This window comes from Leptodactylus fuscus, chromosome 6 (genome assembly GCF_031893055.1).
Source record: "Leptodactylus fuscus isolate aLepFus1 chromosome 6, aLepFus1.hap2, whole genome shotgun sequence".
NCBI classification, from domain to species: Eukaryota; Metazoa; Chordata; class Amphibia; order Anura; family Leptodactylidae; genus Leptodactylus; species Leptodactylus fuscus.
In genome coordinates this window covers 14,642,980-14,655,763 of record NC_134270.1, presented here as the reverse complement: position 1 = coordinate 14,655,763, position 12,784 = coordinate 14,642,980, and the positions used below count along the sequence as shown (strand labels likewise).

The window sequence follows — 12,784 nt, the reverse complement described above, 5'->3', positions numbered from 1 at the left end:
ACCTGGGATCAGATTTCAGTCGAGACATGCTTGAATCTGATGGAGAACATGTCTGGAAGGATTCAGGCAGTGCTGAAAACCAAAGGTGGATTCACAAAATAATAAAAAAATCATTTAGATTTTTAGGAGCAAAACAGTAACAATGGCAATGCGGTTACATGACAAGAATCTGCAGAACTAATCATACGCTAAATAATTACAAGTCACATTTATGTATGAGATAGCCAAGATGATGTCTATAAAATGATGGGAGTCTCACGTTCCAAGCTGTAGTGGATGGTGAGATATGGAGCCAGAAAATCACAAGGTCTAAACACTGTTACCCTTTTGCTCATCAGTGTAAAATAACTTATCATAAATGAATAGTCCAAGTAAATATAAGAAACTTTGTAATATATCTTATGAAAGAAATCTGTTTCCTTCTCCACTTATCAAGTCCAGTTACTTTGTACATAGAAGTCTATGGAGAGGGGAAGAGGAGGAGGCTGCTGGAAAAGAGACACAAATAGCAGCAGCTGCTACACTGTATATCAGGGAGCTCTTTTAACACTGTTGTGCTTCAAGATAACTTTATTATTATTCGTTATAATATATATTTTATTACCAACTTTAAAAATTGCATTTTTATAGATGTATTTATTTTATATTCAATTAATAATATTATTTCGTGTCGTTTGACTGGTTGTTTTTATTTATTCTCTCACTCTTGTATATTTCGGTACAATGCAATGGATATTCACTGATATTTACAGCTTTACATAGTTTTTGTTATGTTTTAACACCTTAAAGGGATCCTACCACTAAATCACTTTTTTTTTTTTTTTTTTACTTTAGACGTTGGAATAGCCTTTAGAAAGGCTATTCGTCTCTTACCTTTAGACATGGTCTCCGCGGCGCCGTTCCTTATAAATACTGGTTTTATCCGGTATGCAAATGGATCTCCACAGCAATGAGGGCGGGCCCCAGCGCTCAAACAGCGATGGGGGCGTCCCCACTGCTGCCAGAGAGCTCTTCACCAGTGACGCCTCCATCTTCAGCTGCAACCCCCGCCTCTTCTGTCTTCCATGCCGGTCCAACCTCTGACCCCTGCGCAGTACGCTCCTGTATTGAACTACAACAGCAAGAGCGACCTCCCAAAAATGGCCGCCGGCGTACTGCGCAGGCATTGGAGGTTGGACTGAGACAGAAGACAGAAGAGGCGGGTTTGCAGCTGAAGATGGAGGCGTCGCTGGAGAGAGCTCTCTGGCCGTTTGAGCGATGGGGCCCGCCCTCATTGCTGCGGAGAACTCATTTGCATACCGGTTAAAACTGGTATTTCTAAGGAACAGCGCCGCGGAGAAAACGTCTAAAGGTAAGAGACGAATAGCCTAAATTCTAAAAGCTATTCCGACGTCTAAAGCAAAAGAAAAAGCGATTTAGTGGTAGAATCCCTTGAAAAGAAATCCAAAACGTTAAAAAAATTGAAGAGTTGCTGTATTCTGACACCTGAAACATTTTTTTCTATTTACACATACATGGCTGAGTAAGATTTATTTATTTATTTTTTTTTTTGGGGGGGGGGGGGTCTGATGTTTTGTTCGGACTTTGGGAGAAGAAACGGTGAAAAAAGTTTTGGTTCAGCCATTTTGATATTTCTTTCTCCTCTCCCGTGCGGCCACCATGTTCTATTAGAGCCCGTATATCCCTGTACTCCAGTGAGAGAAACAAGGCAAGAAGTGAATTTCAGAACGAGGTTTCACAGAAAGGAGCCGCAATCCGTTAATAAAGTAAATTACAATATTTATTAATGTCACAAACCCTGCAGAAAATCACAAGTTGTCCGAAAGTTTAGATACACTGTAATATATCACAACATCTTGAAATGAGAATCCCACAAAATAGAATTTATGTCACTTATTTATTCATGCGGGTACGTCACCCCTTCCTCTAAGCTCTGCAGCGCCCTGGAACATGTATGATCAAAGCCATAGTAATCTTCATCCAAGGAGGGATTTCCTGCTCTTTTTACCTGAAACTTCACTGTTTTTGTAAATGGTCCGTGTCTGGTTTTGCAGCTCAATCTTAATTCTTGAAGAAAGATGAGCTGTAATACCAGAAACAACCTACAGGCAGAGGTGGCGCTGTTACTGGGGAGAAAAAAGGGAGGATTCTAAGTTCAATTACACTATTGGTACATTTTGGAAGTTGGTTCTATACTAAGGGCTGGTTCACACCTGTACCTGGACTCTGCTCTGCAGGTTTCCATCTTCTGCCCAATAATCTGGACAGGAGACGGAAACCCGGCGGTCAATTTTCAAACCCATTCCTTTGAATGGGTTTGCAAAGTGCCCGCCCATGAGCATCCTGTGCCTCTCCACGGCAAAACCGTTTTTTTAACCGGACAAAAAGTCGGACATGCGGGACTATGTGTCCGTTAAAACAAAAAAAAGGTACCGCACCAGCTGGTGGCAGCAGCGGTACATGGATTGAAAGAGAAATTGTGCAATGGAGTGAACATGCTTTTGCGCTCGGGAGCAGTGGGGTCGCTCGGGATCGGGGGGGTTTGGGGGAGGCAGGGGCATGTGTTAGAGGGGGGTACGTGGGAGGTGGGTACGCTGGAGGGGGGGGGTCGGCGGGCACATGCGGTCGGCGCAAATACCAACACGCGTACGAAGTCGCTGGCAAATGCTAATATACTGTATATATATATATATATATATATATATATATATATATATATTATACACACACACCATCTGTATATACAATCTTTTTGCAAATAATTTTCCAAAAATCCCTTGTCAGGGCTCCAATTCCGTACCGCCATTTCCCCCAATCTACCTTTCCCATCTCCAGTTCTTGTTTTAAGCTCAGTATATACTTGTAACATACAGAGGTATACAGAGGCACACACACATCCACAATGACAGGTCAGGGTGGGGGCTTTTGGATTTCCCATTACCTATTCCATCTGTGATTCTCATGGGCAACGTGATGTAAAGGAGTGCTTGTTAATGTTTCTGTAGCTTAAAATTTGTCTTTCTGTCCATACTAATGTGGAGTAAGGAAGGTTTCCAGGTAATTTCCCACTTTCATAGAGGTGGTATTGAGTGTGGAAAGTGTGTAGTTGTTAGGCTGTGATGTTGGGGTAATAGAGGGTCTTTGGTGTGTTAGATGCCCCCAGACATGCTCCCCCTGCTGTCCCAGTTGCATTTTAGAGGTGTTGGCATCATTTGTTGAGGTGTCATAGTGGACTTGGTGACTCCAATTGGTCAAATTTTGGTTTCCCTGAAACAAGCTTTTTTTTCCCCCCCATAGACTATAATGGGATATTTGATTGAATAGTCGAATAGTGAGGTTCTGCTCGAATCAAATATTTCACTACTCGCTCATCTCTAATAGAGCCATATATAAAACATCTATAGAGGCAACGCTATCCGTGTCATGAGCTTCTATTCCTCTCTTAATACATCCCATGATTGCATTTGCCTTTGGGGCAGCTACCTGGTATTTGTTGCTAAAATTAAGTTTACTCTCCACCAATATCCCCGGGTCTTTTTCATCCGTATTCTTACCCAGTGCGTTATTATATACACTTTACACTGATGACCCCCAGCTATAGACTTCATCCCGTGACATCACCCCTGCGCTAATACAGAACACAGTGACTGTCTCTCCGCTCTCTCTAATATCAGGTCTTCTCCTTATCTGAGACTGAATCTCTCAGACTGAACTACTGCCGTTTCTGCTATCTGTTGTTCAGAGGATGGCGACAGACGAAGATGTCCATGCTTAGAAGAGGACCACAGCAGGTATATACACCATAGAAGACATTTCTATAGGAGGCGTCCATGCTGGGGAGGATTTAGGATTCAGCATAGATGGATCTAACCTTCCCCTATGATCTCATAACAGCACACCCCACGCCCAGGTGTCAGACCCCATAGACAGGGGCGTAACTACCGGGGTAGCAGCTGCCACATCGGCCGTTACAGGCTGGAGTTACTACGCCACAGTCCCCACAAGCACTATTATACTCGGGGGTCTTTTTGGACCCCCGAATATAACGATTGGAGGCCCAGGAGAGGTAAGGAAACACAAAAAAACAGTGTTACATACCTCTCTGGACTCCAGGCAGGCTTCAGGCCTACTTGCGTGACTTCCCCAACATCACATGCCCGGGACCTGCGTCCATATGCATCGCGACGCAGGGCCCTTGGCCACATGATGTCCCGGATGTCATTGAAGATGGCCGGCAGCAGAGCTAGGGAGAGGCAAGTTGGGGAGCCTTCGCACGGCGTAAACGCGCGTGTATTTTTGCAAAATACACATGTGAAAATAAGACTCCCATTGACTTCAATGACATTATACAGGCGTATTTTTACACGTATAAAAATATCATTGAGGTCAATGGAAGTCTTATTTTTACGCATGTATTTTGCAAAAATAGGGAGCCTTAACATGGAGTAAACGCGCGTGTATTTTTGCAAAATACATGCGTAAAAATAAGACTTCCATTGACCTCAATGATATTTTTATACGTGTAAAAATATGCCTGTATAATGTCATTGAAGTCAATGGGAGTCTTATTTTCACACATGTATTTTGCAAAAATACACGCGCGTTTACTCCATGTTAAGGCTCCCTAACAGTGTTTTTGTTTTGTTTTTTATCCCCCCCTGGATCTCCAATTATTATACTTCAGACCCCTGAGTATAATTGTTCATGGGTGTCCACTATGGGGCATAATACTGTGTGCAGGGGCCACTATGGGACATAATACTGTGTACTGGGGCCATTACACTGTGCAGGGGTCACTATGGGGGATAATACTGTGTGCAGGGGCCACTATGAGGGATAATACTGTGTGCAGGGGCCACTATGAGGGATAATACTGTGTGCAGGAGCCACTATGGGGGATAATACTGTGTGCAGGGACATAATACTGTGTACTGGGGCCACTATGGGACATAATACTGTGTACTGGGGCCATTACACTGTGCAGGGGTCACTATGGGGCATAATACTGTGTGCAGGGGCCACTATGAGGGATAATACTGTGTGCAGGGGCCACTATGGGGGGATAATACTGTGTGCAGGGACATAATACTGTGTACTGGGGCCATTATGGGGCATAACACTGTGCAGGGGCCACTATGGGGCATAACACTGTGTGCAGGGACATAATACTGTACTGGGGCCACTATGGGACATAATACTGTGTACTGGGGCCATTACACTGTGCAGGGGTCATTACACTGTGCAGGGGTCACTATGGGGCATAATACTGTGTGCAGGGGCCCAATACTGTACTGGGGCCACTATGGGGCATAATACTGTTTGCACAGAAATGCAGGGGGGTTGTTTGGTTGAGGCCTTTGGCGTTGGTTGGGAAGGGGGGCCCCCCCGATGTCAAAAGCTCGCCGCAGGGACCCGCCGTTCCTAGTTACGCCACTGCCCATAGATCACTTAACCTGTGGATAAATCATTAGTATGAATGATTGATTTGGGCCCAGCCAATCCCTTTAACTGGTGCAGTCACCAGGTCCCAGTCCTCCCTTCGGGTGCTGTAGACGCCCCAGCATCAGTCCTACACGCATTCATCTCTTTTTTTTTTTTTACCCCTCCAACAATTGAAAAGTCGAACGTTCACATTCTTGGTAAAATAAGAAATTTGTGACAAAAAGGTAAAAAATAGACACCTTTTATTTACACTGAAAGCTGTACAGATGGCGGGTTTAATAAATTACAATACAAATAGCAGTCGTCAAAAAGTGAGAGACAGAACGTCGTCCACACTGTAGTACCGAGAACATAAAACCGTAAGCAGAGCTCAACAAGTGCAGAAACAGGATGGGGAGAATACGATGGTTCTAGCCATGGCCACTAGAGGGCAGCATGCACCAACTGGGCAGTCTCAGTCTGCAACAGAACCAATGCAGCGGGGTCTGAGGATCTCTGGACCTGGAGCACCAGCAGGACACATGGAAGCCACGGTCACGAATGATCACCAGACACGGCCATGAGATTTAGCAATAAAATTAACAGTAAATCTTAAATTTCGAGTCAAAAGTGACTCTTCTTGAGGTTGTTCCCCAACCACACGATCTCCTCTGCAGCCAGCGGTTGACTGAAGCCGGGCAGCAACAAATCAGGGGTCAGAGGGGAGTATTAAATCTAATTTTTTAACTCATTCTGTGCCATTTATTAAAAAAATAAATACATATTCTGGATTTTAACTTCCTTAAATCTTATGTCAGTATCTCAGGGGTCATTCAGGTCACTCAGTCCTGTCCTCTGTGTATACAGAGAGGGGGTCACTGTGATTGGTGTGCACAGGAACCACTTACAAGCACAGCGCCGTACACTGTCTAGGGGCTGAGCCTGGTATTGCAGCACAGTCCCATTCACTTTAATAAGATTGAGCTGCGACCAGACCATGTGGCTGACTGATCATGTGGCTGACTGATCATGTGGCCACGTGGCCTTTGAAGCGGAAATGGCCCCTTCTACCTCAAACAGCTGAACTGCTGCAGTCCCAGGTGTCGGAGCCCCCACAGATCTGCAATCGATGACTTATCCGAAGGACAGGTCATCGATTTAAAGGTTCCAGAAAACCCCTTTAAGTCAATACATACAGGAATCCATAACTCCCACGCTGCAGAGTACAGGTCACTGTATACTGTGCGGTATACGGTTCTGTGATATGACCCCTCCTATACCATCAGGGCACATGTGCATAAAGCATTAGAAGCCGATGGAGAGACCAGTGTTCGGTGGCCTCACATTGCAGCGTGGAGAAGACAACACTGTACACAGCAGCAAATAGGGTGAACAAAAGAGACACTTAAAGAAAGTCCAGAATTAAACATGGCTGCTTATTAATACTGGACACTCCCTTTAATCCCAGCATCTATAAGGATAAGACATGGCAGGAGCCCGCACCCTTCCTTCTCTTCTCTGGTAGTGTAGACAGTCTAGATGGTGACGTCCATATCGCAGTGAAGGACATGTACCAGGCTGGGGATCACTTCAATGGTGGTGAAGGCTTCTTGTTAGGACACCAACTTGTGTCAGGATACAGCGAGCAATGGACAGACCTGAACCTGCAGGGAAGGGGAATGATTAGTTGTGCACATAGTGTAAGTCTGTGGTCTGGAACGGGACTTACCGAGTGGGATCTTGTTCCGGACTGAAGGGTCCGGCTATAGACACAACGTTCCTTCTGTTGTCAGGACCGCCATAGCTTAGGGTTACCTGAAAAATAGGTATGAGGGTTACTTTACAAAGGTGCAGCTCTGTCTGAGGTTCATTGTGTCACCAGCCATCTGCATGTGGATGGGAAACAATTTCACTGTAATGATCTTTTGGGTAAAACTGTACCCCCAAAAAAATAAAGTTTTTGGGTCCATCTAAAGTGCTTTTGACCACTGACTGCTCTACAGTATAAGAGGGTGGGGGGCACTTAAGTTTGCCAGGCTTTAACACCTGATGACCCATCCTTAAAATACATGAGCAGTTGCAGATCAGCAGGGGTCTGACACCAAGACTTCCACTTTACAGGCCAGTGATTTCATGTTAAGTGGTCACATGGCCTGTTTGAGGCGGAGCTGTGATACAGAGCACAGCCGCTATAAAATGTACAATGCAGTGCTTGGTTTTCGGCGCAGAAGCCACAGTGCACACCAATTCAACCAGCTGATCGGTGGGGGTGCTGGGTCTCGATCGTCAACTGATAAACTGTCCTTCATTTAATGGCCCAATACACTACAGGTAACACCTAAACATGCATCTTATCAATGCTCGAGTGTAAAATGCGGACATGATTTGTGCGGGCACATGGACCCAATTATAGTCCATGGGGTCCGTGTGTTTTTACAGCACAGCGCTTGCAATTGTGTTTGTATTCTGTTCGGAGGGGGTCTCCATGCAGACTCGCCCTGGACGGAATACAAAAGCAGTTGTGAACCAACCCTCAGTTATCTATGATATTCAGTGCAATAATACAGGACTAATATTTGGGGTACAGGGGGGTGATAAATAGCCAAGTACCTACCTGCTGAAGCAGCGTGCCTTGTGAAAGCCTCTGCAGGTTCTCTAAGTGTGAATGGAACAAGTTACTGTGCTGCAGCTTCACTTCCAGCATGCCCTCTATAATGTACCCAATAGTGCAGTCGTCGGGGAGTCGGATCTTCTCTGCGGTGTTGATGAAGTTTCCCATGCTGAAGGTGAGAACAAGACTTAGGATCCGTTCACTGATAAGTAACAGCAGCCAATATGACCGGTCTGGCCTACCCACCTGGCCCAGGGGCTCATCTTCAGGGCAAGTCCTCGGCTAATACAGAAGCCGGCACCACCAGTCGCAAACCAAAACTTTAGAGATGACTAAGGTGGAAAAAAAAATTAAAAAAACAATAAAAAGCCATGGTACAATCCGAACTGACACTGGACACCTAACAGAGCTATGGTACAGTCCAGTAGTAAGAACTGAGCACACCAAGAATGAACCGTCTTACGCTAGGTTCACAATAGCGTTCGGGTCTCCGTTCTCAGCTTTCCGTCTTCTGCATGCAGAAGACGGAAAGCTGTCAGAGCAGGTCTGGCCATGAGTGGTGGTGAACATTTTATGCTCTCTGCCGCAAAACCGTTTTTTTTTTTTTTTTTTTTTTTTTTTTTTTTTAAAAACCGGACACAGAGTACTGCATGTCCGACTGTGTCCAATTTTTTTTTTAAAAACAGTTTTGAGGCGGTGAGCATAAAACGCTCACGGCTGGACATCTTTCAAACCCATTCAAATGAATGGGTATGAAAGAGTCCTGCAGGTTTCCGTCTCCTGCCTCTGTTTTAGTGCAGGAAACGGTAACCTGCAGAATGGAGAACGGGTGCAGATGTGAACGAGCCCTTACCGAACCATCGCCTTTCACTCTGTCCAGGGTCTCCACGGGATGATCCAGACTCGGACGTCCTACATAAGTGTCAGAGTTGTGTGGGAAATCGGAGAGAAGGTCCAGGAGGGCTCTCAGGTTCAGGTAATTGTCATCATCCAAATGACAGAACCATCTGGAGGAAGAGAGATGGAGATCTGTATGGAAGGTCCTGTGCATTATATCAGTTATATCTCACACTGCTCTACTATACACTAGTTATGTATCATATTGCTCTACTATATATACTAGTTATGTATCATATCGCTCTACTATACACACACACACACACACTAGTTATCATACTTCTCTACTATACATCCTAGTTGTATACTACACTGCTTTACTATACACACTAAAAATAACACATTCGAAATAACACACTTATGACAGTCAGTCGGTGTCTATTATCCTTTAATATTAATGTCTATGTCCATTTTTTTTTTCTGCACATGCTCAGAAAGCAGATTATGGCCAAATTTCCACTACTTGCACCCACAGTAAGTACAAGTGCAGCCCGGGAGTAAGTGGTAAGAAGCTGGCGATTACAGTGACCTGGTTGCTCTAGTATATTCCTGACATATGTGAGGTCCAGGGCCTCAGCCCAGGTGTAGATCATGCGGTACTGTCCTGTAACCCTGAGTCCGGTGAGACAATATTGCTCCTGTGGCTGGAAGTAAGCCACACGTATAAGTTAGGTTAACCTACTGTTTAGTTAGCACTCAGACGAGCAGGGATTTATTTAGTTTTTTTTGTGCCTGAAGTCAAGGATTATTTATTTTCCTGTTTCTTTTTTTTATTCCCAAAATAAACCAGTTTGCTGCACATTTTGTGTCCCTGTCTAAACTGGGTCTGCACCACTGCTCCTACCAAGCTAACTTCCCCACAATAAATACATTTTATATCACACATACAGTGCCAAATACCACAGACCAGTTCTTACTTCTTGGATGACAACACAAACTTGTCGTACTCCACTGACATCTTACAGCACAGAGCTTGGCGAGTGTGAACTGCAGTACAGTTTGTGTTCACCATCTGATTTCCTGCAAGAAAACACAAGATTAAAGTTTTTACTATTACTGCGTCCGGCCCACCTGCCCTGTTGGCTATTCGCACCTCTATAGTGTGATTTCGGCTAGGGGTCCTCAGCCAACAGTCTGCAGACAAGGACCGAGCCATTGGGGTTTTTTTGGTGGTCCACGGGGCGGGGCGGCCTTGGTCCATGGTGCAAAAAAGGTTGGGGACAGCTGGTTTAGGCCATTATATTATAATATTGAGGAGGCTGACATGTATGACTTGTGTAGGAGGTTTTATTTGATGCGCCAGTTTTTCGCCTCACTACTGCAGACTACATTTCCCATCACACCCCTTACTTTGCAGAGACAGAAGGGGGCGACGTCATCACCTGCATCACTCTACACCTATTCTCGTGTCAGAGTGGTGATCACATGACATCTACCCCTAAGGAATGGGAGCAAGTGTATAGATAGAACTGGAGCAGCTGGAATATGCCCGATGCCTTGGCATTGGGCATATTCACCCTTTCAGTTTTTTGTTGGAGTGCTTCTTAATGGTCATCACCCTATTCTTACCCACTTTCTGCCGCAGTTCCTGGTCTTCCCAATCCGTGAATATGAACGTCTGATAAGACACAAGAAGAGATTTTAACATGGACATGATACATTTTATCGCTGCTAAATGAAAGAGACGACATACAAAAGGGGCAACACAAGGAAAATCTGTACAAAATAAAATAAAAAAATACACTCCCCACCTGCTCCTTGGCCTTGGAGATCCATGTCTGCAGCAGAAGGTCTAAGCGACTCTTGTGATATTTCCTAGTGGTCTTTACGGCAAGAAACAGGTCTTTGATCTGCAGAGGCTCCTTTAAGTAACCTGTGTCTTTAAGGCCAACCCCCTGTACCCTGTTGTTCTTCCTCCCCCGAAAAACATCACTTTGGTTGTGGCCCCGCGGAGCAAGTCTGACAACTTCCAGTTGAGACTCGAGGTATCTGGTGCTACAGAAGAGGTTACAGGCGAGGGGCAGGTGAGGTTTTAGAGGGCCACGCTTCATCCATGGCAAAAATAGGAAGAACACAACACAGACAGACACGGAGAGCAGGAAGCAGATCTTAGTTAGCCCGATACAGGAGATCTTCATTCTTCAGCCCTCTGGGGATGGGCCCAGGTCCGCCAGCTCCGGCATTGCAGACAGGAGCTACAGACTACAGATAGGAAAGAGTTTTATTAAAGGGCATTTCCAGGTTACAATATCAATGATCTAAGTCAGTGAAATCAAATCGGCAGGGGTCAGAAACCAAAACGATCAGCAGTTCTTAGCAGAGGATACACAGCAGGAAGCAGACAGCGCCGTTCTCTGGGTAGTGGCTAAACTGAGTCACTGAAGCTTAACGCCTATTCAAGCGATGTAAGCTGCAGTACCCAGTCTGACCACTACACAGAACAGCGCTGTTTGCTTCCTGCTCAATTCTCTGTATAAGCAGATTATTTCAAGTGCCAGGTTTTTGGAACGCCAGTAATCTGATAGTGCCAACCAATTTAACTTTTCCCTAGTTTCCATGTATCCAAGATTTAACTTTGACTGGCATTGCCCTTTAAAAGGGGCTTGTGGGTGTTATATATCCCATTTTTAGGATGGGTCGTTATGTAATTGGTGGGGTAAAGCCCCCCCCTTTCCCTAATCGATCAGCTATCTGAAGAAGCTCCAGCATTTCGTAGAGTGCTGTCCCTTCTTCACTGAATATCAAGCACAGCACCGACATATCATAGAGGCTGTGCTTGGTATTGCAGCTCAGCCCCATGTACTTGAATGGGAACGAGTTGCTACTGTACCATGTTAACCCTGATGTTATTGGCTCAGGAAAAGGGAAGGGGCCGTGACCTCTTCAATGAGCTAACCAGTTGGAGGTCCTAATGATAACATACCCCAGGGAAAGGCCATCATTACGCAAGTTTGGGATAATCCTATCATTAAAGGGGTTGTCCTACTGAGCGCACATCCTCGTCTGTCACAGGACGGACAATAATAGATCTCATTGGGGACCCCCATTATAGTGGGGTCCATTGAGTGGGCTTTCCACCAATCCTGACATTAGATTTCTGGCAGACTATACAATGGGTGGACACTCAATGCAAAACCTAACAATACTTATAAATGACTGATCATTGCTGGGATCCCCGTAATTAGAAAAACGAAGGGGGGTCCCCACGCACCCTCCATGAATGAAGCAGTAGTATGCACGCACGCCCATGGCTCCATTCTCTTCTATGGAAGCAAACAAAGCATTGCAAAACAAATACAATGTTGCAATATTATCGCATATTGAACACCGTAAAAACAAGACCCAAAAAAAAACATCAAAATTCCAAAAAAAATAGACCTCCTCCTGCAAAAACTAAGCCCTTGAACAGTCACATTCATTGTAAATAAAGTTACGGCTTTTAAAGGAAGGGGGGAATAAACAGACAATATAAATGGGAAAAATGGCTGCCATGAAGGGGTTAAAAAATCATGCAGTGTTACCCTATGGGATATACCATGGCCAGCACGCTATATAGTCCTGAGCTGGCCGACTAGAGCAGCACCCAGTCCTGAGCCCCGCTATAGAGCTGCAGCCATACCTCAGCCCCCTCACACCGTGTACAGCGCCATCACAGCCGGCCTGGCCGCCTCACAACACCCGGGACACACAGCTGAGCTGGCGGAGCAGAGAACCCAGTGACGTCATCCCTGTGATACTATAAGCGCAGCTAACGTCACGTGACCTCTCCCCTCTATACGCCGCAGTTACTAGGTCTCCGAGTCCGGTCTTTGACGTAATGACGTCACCACGCTCGCCTCTTGACAGACCGCTCCG

General features: G+C 45.3%; 1 protein-coding gene across 1 annotated transcript; it reads right to left on the bottom strand.

Annotated features, from left to right (window-relative positions):
* Positions 1-5,667: 5,667 nt before the first annotated feature.
* On the bottom strand, positions 5,668-12,722 carry RFNG (RFNG O-fucosylpeptide 3-beta-N-acetylglucosaminyltransferase). Its single transcript, XM_075279388.1, has 9 exons — positions 12,549-12,722; positions 10,681-11,131; positions 10,499-10,547; positions 9,847-9,949; positions 8,886-9,039; positions 8,279-8,364; positions 8,036-8,201; positions 7,151-7,236; positions 5,668-7,085 (listed from the first exon to the last, which is right to left on the bottom strand). The coding sequence occupies exons 2-9, from the start codon at positions 11,065-11,067 to the stop codon at positions 7,007-7,009; spliced, it is 1,110 nt and encodes a 369-aa protein (XP_075135489.1). The 5' UTR covers positions 11,068-11,131; positions 12,549-12,722; the 3' UTR covers positions 5,668-7,006.
* Between the last annotated feature and the right edge of the window lie 62 nt (positions 12,723-12,784).